At 39.8% G+C, this 17458-nt stretch overlaps 1 protein-coding gene across 1 annotated transcript in view; it reads left to right on the top strand.

Moving 5' to 3' along the window:
• cntn3a.1 (contactin 3a, tandem duplicate 1) overlaps positions 1-12690 on the top strand; it is a gene marked incomplete at its 3' end in the record, with an annotated part of 60468 nt that extends 47778 nt beyond the window's left edge. Inside the window, exons 13-22 of the mRNA XM_083895119.1 lie at positions 2811-2928; positions 4605-4763; positions 4968-5117; positions 5518-5588; positions 6368-6602; positions 7673-7788; positions 7982-8168; positions 8784-8896; positions 11696-11864; positions 12599-12690. Coding sequence (XP_083751245.1) covers positions 2811-2928; positions 4605-4763; positions 4968-5117; positions 5518-5588; positions 6368-6602; positions 7673-7788; positions 7982-8168; positions 8784-8896; positions 11696-11864; positions 12599-12690 — 1410 coding nt within the window. The remainder of the gene's footprint in view (positions 1-2810; positions 2929-4604; positions 4764-4967; positions 5118-5517; positions 5589-6367; positions 6603-7672; positions 7789-7981; positions 8169-8783; positions 8897-11695; positions 11865-12598) is intronic.
• Positions 12691-17458: the final 4768 nt, after the last annotated feature.

Raw genomic sequence — 17458 nt, 5'->3', positions numbered from 1 at the left:
GTAGAAAAAGAAAAAGTAAATCTTCTTTGTCCTCTTAAACCCTGTAGGTTGTATCACTTGTAATGCTGGGCATGTTAACGCGTTAATGGGGGTTGGCGACATCAACGTTAACGCACGTTCCATGACGACTGACCGGAAACGGACGCGCATGACATCATGTTTACATGTCGTGGTCCAGGCACCGTTAGCTGCTTTAGCTCCTTTAGCTCTTTTAGCATGCCTACAGTCGAACTGGAGCTGTTTATTAAACGAAACGGTTACAAATAACCTGTGTTCTGCATATGTGTGCCTCTGTTTAAAGTTTAGCGTTACTTTAGTTCCGGTCAGTCTTCCTGGAAGCGTGTCATGCGTTAGCGTTGACACCGTTAACCGTCGTTAACCATCGTTAACTTTTCACTTGAACATGATAACATTACACCAGAGCTATTCAACTAAAATTTCCGGAGGGCCAGATTTTCTGAAGGCTGTCCAGACAGTGGGCAGGTAAACCCCTGTACTGCTATTTTGTGTTGCATGTACAGTAAACGGATTCAAATAGATACAAAATCTTTTCAATTATTTAGCACTTATTTATTGAAATTGCTGCTAGTTTTGTGCTAAAAAGGTAAGTAACAAAACCACCAACATTAAGGTACAATACAATTTGCATGTAGTGCAAAAAGACTACAGTTACAGTACCACCAACATTTGGGTATAACAGTCACAATTGACTCTTACAAAATTAGAGGTAACAATATAAACAACATTAAGGTTCAATGGCCACAAAAGGCTATTTTTGCAGAAATATAAGTAACAGTATCGGTAATATTCAGGTACAACTGCTACAGTTGGCTGTTAAAAAATAAACAATTACAATTACGCCTACAATTACAGCTGTACTAGTATTTGACAAAAAGGGACGCAAAGTATCACAAAGTGTCGCGAAATGCCAGAAATAGGCAAAGCTATGGTTTTAGTGGCTTTTTAATAATACATTCATTATTTATGGGTTAATGGGCCGCGGGCCGGTCCAAATTGCTTGAAGGGCGTGACCTGGCCCCCGAACCTTAAGTTGAATAGTCTTGCATTTTACCAATGACTTTACTTCTTACAAAATCCCAGAATCATCTAACAGGCTTAAAGGGAAAAAAACAGGCAAAGTTTCATTCTTTTATAGTATCCAGTTACACATAGCAAAGTGATTTATAAAACTATTAAATTGATCATGAACACATTTACGTCTCATTTCTTTCAAAGCCCCGTAATTCCTTTTTAACACTTAACTCCACGACACCGCGCTCTTTACCATGTTGTGGAGGGAAAGCCGTTGACACGTTAATGGTGGCTTGTCACTTTCCAAAAGCGTGCCTATTTATATGGAAATGGTACTTTGTGAGCAAAACACGAGTTCAGACTTTTCTTGTGTACGAGCAGAATGAAATACATGTTGTCTTGTTGTGAAAACCAGGAGAGTTGGAGCTTGTTTTTCACGAGCCGGAACCACGACATCAGCGAGAAGCGTCTAACTGCGTGTAATGGAAACGGAGAGTGTGTGAAGGAAAGAGGGGGTAAAGGTTAGGAGAGAATTTATAGGAAAGCTGATTATGTGGTAATGCTCATGAAACTCAAAACGAGGTAGCTTCGCAAACAAACAACAACTGAGTTGGCTCATATGAACAGTGAAGGCATCAGCAGTGCAGATACTCTTTCTTGTGTATGAATACTGATTCCAGAAATATTGTGTTACAGATAGAAATAGAGGGTGTCTGTGGAGTATTAATATTAATGCAAGTGTTTTTTGTAATATAATATTACACCTCGAGTAACCGTGAAGCATCAAGCTCATTGAGAACCCATTACAGTACACGAAATGGGAATGACACTGTCTGTCATTTATAAACAGAGAGCTGTGGCATTTTAAGCCTTGTCTTACATTCTGTGCCACCGAGCACGACGCAAAATGTCCACAAAACGGAATTTACACCACACTCACTGTTGGACGCAATACCTCAGTGCAGTCATTCTGCTGTAAGTGATGTCGTCTCTATTTGGAGAAAAGAAACTGTTAAAATAATGTGGACGGCATCGTGAACACAACAATGGACTGAAATAAAATCCAACTTTTTCATCAGCTCTGGAGTAAGTGCTGAATAATAGTGACTATTATTTAAGCTGTTATTCAAGTTGAAATGAAAATACAGACCAGATTATTCCTTGACAACAGCTGGAATGTATTTCAAGTCAATGCAAAGTTGCATTCTCTCATAAATTCAGGTGTGATGAACAGATTATATTGTCTAATGATATAATTTACAGTCTATTGTTTGACTCCTTGTAGTCTCAGTTGGTTTTCTATAGGTCAGCTGCAGCTCGGACCTGTTTTACAGCCGCATATAATTTTAGCGAGAGTGAGAGACGAATGACTTGAGGCTGATTTTTTTCTCCTTTTCTTTTTTTATAAATGTCCCCTGATTGTACATCAAAGTAATTACTGAGTCTCACCCTGTGTCACAGTCCCTTACTTTCCGAGTGCTCACTTTTTAAGTTCAAAGCTAATTATGCAACTGGTATTAAATGGACATCGGCAGAGTAAATGGAATCAGGATGAATAAAAGGATAGAGCTGAGAGAAGCTTTTTAAGTCCCCACAAAGAACTGACCTCAAAAATGGTCTCATTCGGTGTGTCCATAGTTTTGTATTGTCCCCTTTTCTCCCATAATAATATTAATGAATGTTGAATAAATGAATACATGTACAAAAACAAGAGAGATTTTTCCATCTCTTTCAATTTCTTTGTTGTTGTTTCTCCCTCCTGACCACGGCACTGACAGCGCTCAGCTGGTGACATCATGATTCGGAACATTCAACTAAGGCATGCTGGGAAATACACGTGTGCCGTTCAGACCAAGGTCGACAGCGTGTCCATCGCCACTGATGTGGTGGTCAGAGGTGAGGATGCAACATTTAACCATACATTTTTGATATGTTGGTTTCCCCACATGTGACAGTCATATTGTCATGGTCTTATTATTTTCTCGTTATTTTAATCAGGCCTCTCTTTGCACACTCAACATGCACGTGTTCACGTCCTTTTTCTACCGGGGGGGAAAATATGACAAGATTTTATTGTCAGTTATTCAGTCTTTTTTATTATTTTTTTATTTTCTAACCTCATCTCAAATAATTCTAAATTAACCTGGTCTTTCCCATCCTCCTACATTTAAAACTTGCTCACCTTTGTAAGATACAGCCTATGTTTTTGATTAGTACTTGATTACTGTGTTGTGTTTTATTGGTTGGTTCATGGTAATTGTTGTATAGGAGCTGGGGCTTGAATATATGGCCCAAAATATTATCATGATACATTTGATAAGTAAAGATTAGATTTTGACTGTAGTTTTAAACATCTTCATGAGCAAAAAACAACACTTCTGGAGAAACATCTATGATAATAATGATGTTATTAAGTGTTATATTAAGTGTGCTATGCACTACACTTTCCTATATTGCCATTGAAGAATATCATAGTGTAATATGTAATGTATAGGGCTGAACGAATAAATGATTTTTTTTTCAAGCCAAAATGTGTGTCAAAATATAATTTTAGATGAATTATTGTTTTGATCTATACACATATTATTCTACAGACTGAAGAGAACATCTTTGTTTCTCACAGAGCTGCACTAATATCACACATTAATCCTCTTCAATTTGTTTTGTGAATGAAAAAATTTCATTCACAAAACATATTGAAGAGGATGAGAATAATGATGTAAAAATGACCATTCCTTCTGATATCGCAAATAATATCGCAATTGCATTTCCTGTCAAAATAATCGCAATTTAATTATTTATTCAAAATCGTTCAGCCCTAATAATGTATAAAATAATAATAATTATTAGTGCCCAGTCCTAAGAGGAGCAAATCTATTGCCATAAATAAAGAAGACAAATTATACCTCAGAACTTCCTGTACTGACACCCAGAGTTTAACGGCAAATACAAATGAAGATTGTGTTTGTTTTGAATTTTGTACAATAGCTAAAGGTTAGGGCATAAACAACAGAGTGCACGCACACATGTCGCTATATCACTGAAGCCATGCACTTCAGCTGTGCATCATTTATCCACAGTGTGTAATATCCTGTCGAAACTCAGTTGTAAATGACGTTTTTAAACCCATAATATACTCCGATCATGCTTTTGCTGCTGCGAAAACATGTTGATACAGAACCGCAGAGACAAACCTTCTCTATACAGCTCTATATCACCCTGTAAAGCACGATTTATTATCTGGTAACTCACAGGAAAAAAAACAAAGATGAAAGAGAAAATTCTTGTGAAACAGAAAATTATTGTCGCTATGATTCTCAGGAATGCTGTGGTTTACTTGACCTTTTCAGTCCTAATGCAAATGTTGCAAACGAATATTAGAAAAGAAAGACGAAATGTGTTAAAACAGATTAAGCTGCAGATGTTGCACCACATTAGCAGCAGTGTAACAAGTGCGGTCTGGTTGTAATTCAGCAGCTGTTACCCGCCCACTCTGTTCCGCTGTCTCTTGTCTTCATTAATCTCTACAGCATATATCATCCTTTGTGAACTGTGACAAATTCTCTTTACAGGTCCCCCTGGGCCTCCTGTGGACTGTCAGGTGACTGAGATGACAGAAACCTCTGCCTCGCTGTCCTGGGGACGCGGCATCGATAACCACAGTCCCATCCTCAGCTACACCATCCAGGCCAGATCGCCGTTCTCTCTTGGGTGGCAAGCTGTTACCACTGGTATGCTGGTGTAATCTAGTGTAGATGATCTAAATGTGAAACAGTGTAGATTTGAAAAGAGTAAGAGGGCCATGATTGGTTACTTTTCCAAACAGCACATACAGTATGAAATGACAGTAAATAACACATCACCAGCTCGGCTTACTTCCAATGGCAGGTCTTGTGGGGGCTTTGATGGAAGGTTATTCCTGTGATGTCTTTCAGTTCCTGAGTTGCTCGGGGGGAAGCAGCTGTCAGCCGCTGTCACTGACTTGAGTCCATGGGTGGAGTTTGAGTTCAGAGTTCTGGCAAGCAACAGCATAGGCACAGGAGAGCCCAGCAAACCGTCGAAAAAGGCCCGCACCAAAGAAACATGTATGTGTCACATCACCTCTGTTGTCAAATACAACTTATGTACAGTACAGTGTGTGTGTAGATAAACTGCATTAACTCTAAATATGGCTATGGTTATTGCACTGCTTAAATATTCATCACTATACTGACCACCACCGAGTGTGTGCTGTGGAGAAAAGTAACATCATAAACACATACGTTTATGTTAGAACCAGCATCAAATACACATGAATTTGTCACAGTTTGTGTATGAGGCACATTTATGTATGGATTTCATGACGCTGTCGTTGTGTGTAATTAATACAGTTGTAGCTGTTAATAGTTACAGTGACTGTAAATACAGTTATTGTTTCATTTTTAATGAGGAATATTTTTGAGTTTTCTGAACTGTTACATAAACAGCTCATGGTTTTTTCTTCAGTTCCTAAGGTGACTCCAGCCAGAGTGAGCGGTGGTGGCGGTGGGCGTTCAGAGCTGGTTATCACTTGGGAGGTAAACATGCATTTACACTCAGTTATCTTCTTTGTGTGTGTGTGTGTGTGTGTGTGTGTGTGTGTGTGTGTGTGTGTGTGTGTGTGTGTGTGTGTGTGTGTGTGTGTGTGTGTGTGTGTGTGTGTGTGTGTGTGTGTGTGTGTGTGTGTGTGTGTGTGGCTAAATTCTACCTCAAACCTATCTTTATGAGGACATGTTTATCTGGTGATGGTTAAGATTAGGTTAAGGTGCTCGGGAGTGCATTATGTCTAATAGTGTCCTCACTAAATATGCTGTATTTTTGGATATGCATTAGGAGACCCCCTATCGTTTGGTTTAATTAATGAATTAATGAATTAATTCATGGGATGGTGAATTGTGCAGGGCAAACATAATTTAAGAATCGTGTAATTTTTATAATCGTTGTCCAAAACACAGTGAGAAGGTGCAGTTTCTCAGGAAACTGTGTTCCAACCTTGATATGAAAACATTCCACATATTCAGGACTGTTTGGCCCTGGCAGAGGTGCAGTATGTGCTCTACTGATTGATTTCAACCTCTGTAGACCTATTTTAATTTGAAACTGGAATAAACTGTAGAGAGAATAGCTCCAAGGTTGTGTGAAGATAGTTCTGTTAGACTTCAGTTTAAAACCACTCAAGCGGAGAGAAACATTTTTAAGTGTAGCATCAGCACTATTTTTCAAAGTGCACTAATCTATGCAGAGCGACAGCACATTTCCTTCAGTTATCAATCAGTCAGCTTGAGCCATTCCTCTGAGTCATCTCTTACCTCCCCAGCCTGTGACTGAGGAGCTGCAAAGTGGCCCAGGCTTTGGCTACGTGGTGGCTTTCCGCCCACTCGGGGCACAAGGGTGGATGCAGGCTGCTGTCACATCTCCAGACGCTTCCAGATATGTCTTCAAGAATGAGAGCATCCCTCCTTTCTCCCCTTACCAAGTCAAAGTCAGGGTTTACAACAACAAGGGAGAAGGCCCCTTCAGTCCAGTGACCACCATCTACTCAGCAGAGGAAGGTGGGTACTATAAACTCTAGTGTATATGAACTCTTTATATGTTTAATTATATATTTTTTATATATATAAATGCCAATTAAAAATATTTCCTCCCTCAGCAACATATAAACTAAATGTTCTGCCAAAAGACTGAATTATTTTGGTTATTTCACAGGAGAGATTATATATATATATATATATGTGTATGTGTATATATATTTTCTTATGTGTTATTGAGTCAAATTTATGATTCATTTTATATGGCATTTTTAGTAGTGATATGAAGTAGCTATAATTCTAAGTGTGTTGGACCAACTTAAAAATAAGTTGATATCCTTCAAAGAGTTTATCTAAATACTATATATGTTTGTGCTAAACCTGTTACTGGGAAAAAAAACAACATAATTTAAAGTTATATCAATTTTGAATGATACATATTTCTTCAAAACAAAATTTTCCAACACTTGAAGTTGTTACAAGCACTTACTTAACCCTTAGTGCTCATGCGGCATGGATCTGTGCCGCAGGTGCACCCATGGTCATTTGCAGTGGGAATAATACACAACTCCTTATATGGACATCCTGATGGTGTGTGTTTATAGGTCGAATATTCAGGCGTTAAAAAATGTTTTTTTCCTTCTTCTTCTTATGTGTTATTGAGTCAAATTTATGATTCATTTTATATCGCATTTTTAGTAGTGATATGAAGTAGCAATAATTGTGCAGAAGTCACAAACTTAACCGTTTTTCGTCACAGTTCAAAGTATTTCAAAATTTCACAAATTCAGTCCGATTTTAAATATTGTGCGTACTTTTTGCTCAGGTGTGTTTATAAAGTTGGTGAAATTTTTTATTTTTTTTCATCAGATTGTCTTGGTTGTGCTGAAAAAAAGGATATAATAAACTCTATGCTGCACATTCTTATACCACCTGTATATACTGTATTTTGGGTTACGGAAAAAAGCAGCCACTATGCTCTGTGTTCTAAGGGTTGATACACTAGAGTGGATACTTAAGATAGAGCCTCAGTTCAGTCAGTCATATTGTGGAGGTCGGTGTTCTGAATCCATGTCTTTTTACTATCCTTTAAGAGCCCAGCAGAGCTCCAGGGAAGCTGAGGGCACGGAGTGTTTCAGCATCTGAAGTAGAAGTTACCTGGAAGCCGCTGGCCTGGAGCAACAACCGCAGACGCATCCTGGGCTATGAGGTAAAGCCAGCACATGCCCACACAACAGGATTAACAGAGAGGATAGGGACAACAGCATTTTTATATGACTACTATGATGCCCTAAAGCATATATGCCCACAAATGTACAGTTGTAGATGAAAGTATTGGGTTATAAATCAGTCACAGAGAAAATAATAAACTGTTCTTCTTTCTTTCTTTTTTATGATTTTAGTTGCGGTACTGGGGTGTGAAGGAAAAGCAGGACACAGCTCATGTGATCAGGACAGTGGGAAATAAAACCTCAGTGCTCATTAAGGACCTGGAGGGCACGAGCACCTATTACATGTCCCTGCAGGCCTACAACAGCGCAGGAGTGGGTCCACAAAGCTCCATAGTTAATGTCACAACCAAGAAACCACGTAAGGACTGACTGTTTATGTCTCCTTTTTCAAACTTTGTTGGTCATTTCAAGGTCCTTTTCCTAAACTGTATGATGTTTTACCAGTTAGAGAGGTACGAAGGAAATGTTGACTCTGGAATAATAAGGTAAAGGTATAAGGTATCAAGTTCTAAACTGTATTTTTAAAATATCTATATAAGTGATTATTTCATTTTCTTCTCTGGGGGCACATTGTTTGTGTTTGTTGGCATTGCATCATTGTGGAAAAAGGGGAATGAGTGTGGTTTGACATAAAGGTAAAGGTCAAGTTGCCAAATGATGAGAAGCTTGATACAGAGTGTGGATTTACGCCTGGTTCTGTCAGAGATTTCTTCCTGTTAAAGAGGAGTTTTTTCTCTTCACTGATGCATAGTGCTTTATCATCGAGTGAACTGCTGGGTTTCTCTGCTCTCGATGACGTTGTCTATGTACAGTGCCTTGAGATAATGTATGTTTTGCCCTGAAAAACACATCTGCCAACTCTCTCCTGCTTTTTGTTTCACCTGTTGGTCTTCTTTTATTATCGTACCTACTAAAAGGGATATTTAATCCATGATCCTTGTTTTCTTCATCATCTCCTGCTGTCTTTCTGAAGCACCGAGTCAAGCCCCGGTCAAAATAATGTGGAACACCTCCAACTCCAAGGTCATCCTGAAGTGGGACCAAGTGCATGCTCTGGAGAACGAGTCAGAGGTCACAGGATATAAGGTAAAAAAAACACTTTTTTTTCACACAAAATGCATTAATGGATTGTAATGTGACATTTATTCCATAGGAGTACACTTCATTTTCCCACTGCCTCAAAGTTTGGATTGATTGGGCCTTTCAGTGTTAAGGTTATATGTTTTTGCATGGGTTCTTTTTTTTTTACCCAGTCCAAATACAGAGTGGGGTTGGGTTGATTGGAGACTCAGAATTAAGCAAGAATAAGGATTTGATTAATGAGGAAATTGAGAGAGAGAGTGAAGGTCAGATGGAGGGGAGATAGTACCTCATGAAGTGCAAAGAATTAGTAAGGAGGAAGTGAGGGCAGCTATGGAGAGGATGAAGGGGTGAAAAGGCAGTCTAACACAATCTTGGAGAGCGAGAAAATACCTGAGGAATGGAGAGGATGTGAAGTGTGGCGGTGGCGATTTTCAAGAACAAGGGTGATGTGCAGGACTGTAGTAATAACAAAGTGTCAGGGTTGTGTGACAGAAGGAGAGGAGCAAAAGTGAGAAATAAGGTCTACAAGATGGTAGCGAGACCTGCTTTGATGTATGGCTTAGAGCAGGGGTGTCAAACTCAAATACAGAGTGGGACAAAATTTAAAACTGAACAAAGCCGCGGGCCAAGGTTGAACAAATTAACCTTTTAATAGGGACCCAAACAAGTTTTGCATTGAATATTGAACAAGCAAGGCTTATATAACTTTATAGTGACATGCAAAATCGAGTTTCAAATAATAATAATAATAATTAAAAAATATCAATGGCATATCAAATAAAACTTTAATAAAAATTGAATGCACCCCTAAATACAGGATAAGCGGTAGATAATGGATAGATAAAAATTGAATGCCTCTTTTCTATTTGCAGCCTTCTGAGGTAAATATCAAAATAAACTTTTTCCACAGGCTAATAATAAATTTGAAAATAAAATAACAATAATGAATGAATCAAACATTCAAGCCTTGAAGTAGCAAGAGAAAGTGCCTGAATAAAACGTTAATTATTGCTCAGTTTGCTACACTGACTTGCTTTAACACTGAATATGGAACAAGCAACGCTTATATAACTTAATAGTGCAAAATCAACTTTCAAAAAACAAACGAAAAAACATCAATGGCATATTAAATAAAATTTAAATAAAAAATTGAATACCGGCGGGCCAGCTCTAATGTTAATTTGATATTGCCTCAAGGGCCAAATGAAATTACACGGCGGGCCAAATTTGGCCCGCGGGCCAGAGTTTGACACCCATGGCTTAGAGACAAGACCTCCTGTCTAAAAGCTGTAGCTGGAGTGACATATTTGGGACTCTGAACGCCATACCAGTCACCAAAATGTGAAAAAAGATGACTCACTCATGTTTTTGTGGTCCTCCTCAGTATAAGCACAGGAGATAAAACACGCAATGTTGACTTCCGCACTTCTTGGGACGTCACAAGACTGGAATTGTTGTTTCGCGGAGCTACACTTTGTCCGTAAAAGACATTAGAGTGCTGGCGAGTGCAACGGCATCCGCAAACGGGAAGTCCGGGAATTATTCTATTCTTGGCTCCAAAGTGCAGCACAGAGTCCTACACAAACTTCCAGCCTCAGAGGATTTATCTGTCCACTGGATACATGGCAATGTGCCTGCTAGAGCCTGCAAATTACCACTTTTCCAAAATGCTAACTGCTGTTAGCTCCCAGTAGCCTCTGTGGCTGATGTCCTTTCCTGTCCCTTAAATTTTGTGTTACTTTTTTTTAAGGTGGACCTAAAGAGATACTACTAAACCAAGCGTTCTGAACAGGGCTGTTTTGGCAGGGTGATTGAACTGATGTGGTGCTTCATCCTTATGGTATTTTGACCAAAGCATGTTCATTAGGACACCAGGGGACTAGTTTAACTTGGAGAGATAGGGTATAATATGAGACCTTTAAAAATAAAGTAAGAGAGGTGAGGTTGAGCTAGTTGGTGTAACGGAAGAGGACACAAGATGGAGGCGGATGATCCGCAGTGACGACTCCTAAAGGGAGAAGCCGAAAGAAGAAGTTGAGGATAAATGGTCATACAAAAACACTGCAATTTAATAAACAGTTTTTTAAATATTATGTGAAAAAAATTTGGGTAACAGTTTAGATTAAAGAACATATATTAAATATAAATATTAAGCATGTATTAACACTTTATGTCGGAAAAGTCGTAATTCATGTCGTAATAGAGGTAGAATACGGTTATGTAGAATAAGTTGCTTAATGATAACTAATGGAGGGCTATTATGCTACTTATACGTTAGTAAACACCAAGTTAATGGTGAATATGTGTTCGCAAAACATACTATTAGTTATAATTATGATGGATCTTTTGTGGTCCTTTTTTATGACGTTTAGTCGACAGGAATAAATTCATTCGCAGCCTCCTCCACTGTGTGTCAGGGTCTTACTCACCTGGAGTCTCTCCATATTATTCTCAGTTAGGAGGTCATCTCAAAGTGGGCTTCACTGCATCCACAGGCCACAGTCACGTTGCTGCTGAAACATCAGGATTGATGCATCGCTGCTCAAAACCTAATCTCTGTTCCCCCCCCCCCGCTCCTCTGGGGATCTAACGTGTGCACAAACCTACTCGGATTCATCTTTGTTAGTTTCGGAGGCAGCACATTACATCGCATGGAGCTGCCTGAAATAAACTCCGGCTAGAACTCACATTTTCTTGTCAGTGAATGGTCAAAAAAAACAACAACAACCACTCGTATGATGCATGATGTGTTTGGAGTGTGCCTCACGTTGTCATTATCTTTTCCCTCTCTGTTTTCGGTAGGTGATGTACAGCCAGGACAAACACAGTCGTCCCAGCGTGGTGGAAACCAACACCACCTCCTTGGAGTTGTCTCTGCCGGTCAATGAGGACTACGTCATCCAGATCAAGCCCTTCAGTGAGGGAGGGGAAGGTAGCAGCAGCCGCCAGATAACCATCCCCAAGATAGCAGGTGGGACAGTCCTGACACCTGAAACATGAACACGATATCTGTCTTCATTTGTGAGACAATCACTGCAAAACAGTTTCTGGAATCAGTTGTGCTAGTGTTGAGTGTTATCTACCTGCAGATACCAGTGTTAATAATAATTTATAAGAAAGTGTTTCTCACCAATTGGATTTCTCTTATCAAGGACAATTTCCTAGAAACCCCACAGAGAGTCGGTGACATTGTTGGTATTCATCACATCCCCGCGACTCAACGTGTTCTGCAGCTTAGTTGTATTATGGCAGCTGTCTCTAGATAAACTGGTATCTCTAATATTTATGAGCTATTTTTTTTCCTTTTAATGTCAGGGCAAAACAAACGAGTCTTTAAATACGCCGTTTCTCTCTTTTTATCTTTTGCAGTAAAATACAGTGTCTTATCCACAGACTGAGAATCTGTCTTTACATCGATCATAAAACAACAAAATAGGCTCAGACGTGGAGGGAATATTTCCAGTAGAAGGCTGTTTAATCGTAGAATTTTCCTTTAAATTAAACTGTGACTGTGGCTGTGTGAAATCCAGGTCGTGCCATAGTTGAGCGTAACGCACTAGTGCCATCTATCGTTTGAGCGACGGACTCACACCACAGAGCTCTTGTAATAATACTGTATGTGAAAGAGCTGTGTCATACTTCACTACAGGTATTTTAGAATATGTTAGTTTAATTTAATTTGTTTTGTTTTTTTAATCATTTCAGGCTCCATAGCCACCGGAGCAGCCACAGAGGCCTCTGCGTTTTCCTTGGTTAACCTTGCAGTGCTAATCCTCACAGCCACGACTGTTCTATGACGAACATCTGCAGGAACCACGGGCACCAAAGCTGCTCACTGAGAGGAGAAACAGCTGGTCAAAGACAACAAGAGGCTGACAGCAGTGTTTCCGACTGCTCTCTACCCAACAGTACCGTGTCTTCTGTCTGCCTAGCTCTCTCTTTGTGAGGAAGATTATTTTGTTTTCCTCTACCTTTCTGAAGGAGTAACTGAAAGGAACTAGTTCTTTCACAGGTTGTATTTATGGAAGTGAAAGGAAACCGCTGTATTTGTTTCTCCGCTGCTTTTCAAAGCGATTGATATTCCCACATGGTTTTCACCTCGGAGGACCGTCGTTGTGTGATGCACAATATAGGATGTGTACTTGTTTTCTTTGTGGGACTGTGCAGGTTTCGTTCAATCAATATATTATGTAGCACTGAACTTTTCTTTGATGATGATATATGAACTGGGGATGAAGACCTGAAGCTCTTCATCCAAATATGAGTGAAGTTATATTTAAGCTTGACTTAAGACAAAAAATTTACATTTTCTTCTCCTCTCTCTCTCTGGACAATCTTTGATGAACTCCCTGAACTGTCTCTGAAGGAAACTAAGTGTTACTATTTTATCTAAGAAAAAGGAAAGAAAGGGAAAAAAAAAAAACAGAATTTGGGATCTTTGTCATTTTGGCTGGACTCGATTCATTCCTTTACTTTATCCCACGCGACTTTGAAACCTCCCGAGTTGCCATGTCACTGTCTGGAACCAGACGGTTTTAGAGCAGACGGGGTTCAGTTCAGCTCCACCTGTTGTGTTATTGTGAGCAAAAGCAGAGTGCACATCTCCATATGGCTTCCATCATTAAGAGCAGAGTTGTGTTGATTAATCCATGTCTTACCTTCCTCGCTCATCTGTGATAAGTGTGTAACAAAGGCGCACCGGGCAGTGTGAACCTCATCGCTGTATGTTGTAAGTATGTATGAAATCCTCAGGACCCAAAGGAGCCTTAAGTCTTACGTTTGTTACCCAGGCTGTTATTATTTAAGAGACGTATTTATTTTTCCCTACTTCTGTTCATCCACTTTTGTCAGGGGCTCAGAAAAGAACATGCCTTTTCTCCCTTAGTCTTTCATGATGAGCCCTGTAATTCGGTACACGTGGCAGTGGCTGCTGTCTTTTTCTAACATCGCTTATTACATAGTAGGGAAGGCATTTTAAGTGTCAGCTGCTGTTTGGCATGAGATTGGTCAGTGTTCGTATTTTCGTTGCTTGGGATGTCTGAATGGATCGACCTGCTTTTAATAAATATGCCATTTTTCTCATTCCCTTCTTTGATGCCTCCTCTTCAGGCCGTAACATTTAAGTGAGAGCTTATATTGTCCTCCTTTGCAGATGGGAAAAAGTTCACAAGGTCACACTGAAAGAAAAGAGGTAAATTAAAATTCCTTTATGCCTCTGTGCTCCCATTTCAAATCTTTATTCTCAAATCTTGGATCCTCCAGATCAATATTCTGAAAACAGATACATATGCAGTAAGTGTGTGCAGATCTATGGTGTTTGTTATATTTTTAGTTGTTTGCTTTGGTTGTAGTGATCCTTACACCCACTGTCCTCACACATATTGATATGTGAGGTTAGTCGCTTCCCACATTGGGAGAATAGTTTCAGAATGTTCCTTGTAAAGTAATACACTGTGACCAAAGACATTAACATTTAGAAAACCATGAGGAGTAGAAACCAGATGAGGCAGGACATAATTGACCTAAATCTGAATTTCATTTTACATTATTGTTGTGTTGATAGAAGGAGGTTGAATTTCAGGGAAACTATTGAACAATGTTTTGTTGGGTTTAATGTGTATCTGCTCTAAAGATGTACACTCTTAGAAACAAGGGTTCCAAAAGGGTCCTTCTACAAGGGCTGAGGTTCTACCGGGAACCATTTGCTTCTGAAAAACCCTTTCCCTAAGAAAGGGCTTTTCAAGGGTTCTTGGTAACACTCATGGTTCCAGTAAGAACCATGTAAATCTAGAGAACCCTTTAAAACCCCTTTCCTGAATAAAGGGTTTTAAAGGGGTCCTTCGTGGAACCCTCCAAAAGGCTACAGGTGGAACCTTTTTTAAAAAAAAAGGTTCTACCTGGAGCCAAAAAGGGTTCTCCTATGAGGACAAGCCAAAGAACCTTATATGGTTCTACTTAGCACTTTTATTTCTAAGAGTGTAGTATGTCTGATTCTAACCATTAATCTGAGTTGTAGGATTTATCTTCCTCCTTCCTAAACCACACAGAAGTACTGCAATTTGTTCACTCCAAAAGCCTTTTCATTTTGCAGTCAGTCATCATGAACTCAATAAATCCCGAATCTACATGCACTTAAAGGAATACTTCACCGAATTTGCATTTAGCCTTGTTTTACTAGAATAGGTGTAGAATTTTTGAAAAAATATGTGCTTCCCAACCTCAGTTACCCCTGATATCTTAATTCTTTTTTTTTTTTTTGTTACGTGCCCACCAATGACACTTGGTCACTTGGTGCAAGGCTTGAAACTGCAACGCTCTTCCGCATTTTTTAAGACCCACCCGTAGGGGGACGGGACCTCATTCCCACATTGTAAACCGTGTCCGCCATCTTTGCTAATAGTTAAGCTGGGTTTATAGTTGTCGTGGTGTAGTTTGTAGTCGCTGGAGTGTGTCGGGCGCGTGCCAAAAAAGACGTCATATTCTGTGTCGCGCGTGAGCTAGGGCGCGAAGCTCTGAATTTGTCTAACTTTGTCGACTATGGCGTGCGCCAACTCTTCATTTTCAATGGAAGGCTGGCCGTTTATATTGTATGGTCGGGCGCAGTCTGCAGAGCCCTGCGCCATGTCGCGACGTGTGAGTATAAACAAGGCTTTACGCTAACAGGACCAAAGTGTCACTGGTGGGCACGTAACAAAAAAAAGAATGAAGATATTTCTCAATTTAGGGGAAAGAAGATGGGAAGAACACTTTTTCAAAAAGTCAAGCCCTATTCTAGTAATACAAAGCTAAATGCAAATCGATAAAGTAATCCTTTCATTTTAAAAACTCATACTCACACTATTTTTGTGAGGACACTCTATCTATCTATCTATCTATAGTAATATCTATCTATCTATAAAGCAATTGTGTCTGTGTCGGGCATATCTCGCTGACCGTTCATCAGATCGACCTAAGATTTTGGATATGGGTTAAGTATGGCCCGATGCATCCTTGATTTTTGGCGTAATTTTAATTTTTGCTGATTCATCACGCTGCACTTTCGTTGATTGTCTGTGTCAACAACGGGTAGGCAGCGGCTAACTTGGCGAACCTGTTTCCAAAGGTAAGCTAGCGAGGCTACAATTAACATTAGCGTAGCTAGCTGTTTTGTGACTGTCAGCCACGCTGGAATCTCTTTACAAGGCGTATTTGATTTGCGTTGTGCCTAAAGACATTGCACAGTGTTTGTATTATGTTAGCCTTTATGTTATCTTATCATGCATGAAAAAATCTTCTTCAGCTCCCACTATAGGAATACAGACTTCCTACAGGCACTGCACTAGTAATGCCATAAACACAGTAACTACAGGTTGATTCCCCACCTACTTCTAACTTTCAAACATTAAGGCAGTGTTTCTCAACCCTGGTCCTGGAGACACTCTGCCAACTGTTTCAACCTGACACCTGACTCAAATAAATGGGTCGTTATCAGGCTTCCAGGGACCAGGACTGAGAAACACAACATTAAAGCCATTTTAAGGTTTGTCAGGTTTAGTCATAATGTCTTTTCCTAGATGTATTCTGTAACGTCTTGTCAAACTGGTCCTCACAAAGGTAGAAATGTAATATATATCCACACTGTAAGAGACAGAGACTCAAACTAGAGGTCACAGATTTAGTTAATCAGAAGCTATTGGAGGCACCTGTGTTCTCCCACAGCTGAGAGCAATCAGCAGTCTGCCTGAGACACTTTAAAGGCAGGTTCAGGAGAGTCACTGCTCAGTTGGGTTTGAAATGTGCGTCTCAGTTTAGTCATTAATGTTGTAATTCTGCTGTTCAGTGGCTCCTGTTTCATCTATGGTTTTGGGGGAAGTTTTATTTGTTCCTATACTTTTAAAAAAACAAGGACAATTTAGGGCAGTGTTTTGTTATTTTACAACCCCTCCCCTACAGGGTTTTGTTTTTCTGGGACACAAGTTAACACACACACACACTCACTCATGTCATTCGCCAAAAGCCTTAACTTACGTTGCATTGTTTCATGAGAAATGTTCGAGCTGGAGTCGCTGCGTTTCATTAGTGGTATTAAAGGGCGAAAAGGAAATTGCAGATAAATATGTGAGATCAAACAAGAGATTCCCCTTTTGGTTTTGTCATTTCTTTCCTCTCCTGTTTATTCATTTTGAAGGTGTGCAAGTACAATGTACAGCAAAGACACAGCACCAAGCAATGGAGGAGCAGCAGGGCAGAGGAGATGAAGCTGCTGTGGAGGATGAGGATGACGAGGAGGAGGAAAAGGGCTTTACAGATAAGAGTGGGAAAGGTTTAAAGGGTCAGCCAGAGTTCATCCAATCAGACTTCAGGACCGAGCTGCAGTTTAGCGTCTGCCAATCATCGCGGTTTATTGCATGTCGGATTTTCTTGAGATCCTTTGTGGACAGAGGGAGGTGAAGATGACTCGAGCGTGATTTGGACAATTTCCCCGTCTAATTTTGCCTCAAGTTGATGATCATGAGAAGGATTTCATTTGCTTGTCGATGAGCAACATATCCCATCGTTCTAGTGAACTGGTGCACCCTAGTGTAA

The sequence above is a fragment of the Microchirus variegatus genome, assembly GCF_963457635.1.
Source record: "Microchirus variegatus genome assembly, chromosome: 9".
NCBI classification, from domain to species: Eukaryota; Metazoa; Chordata; class Actinopteri; order Pleuronectiformes; family Soleidae; genus Microchirus; species Microchirus variegatus.
Note: the sequence above shows the minus strand (reverse complement) of the source record. Positions and strands in the feature narration are given on the sequence as shown.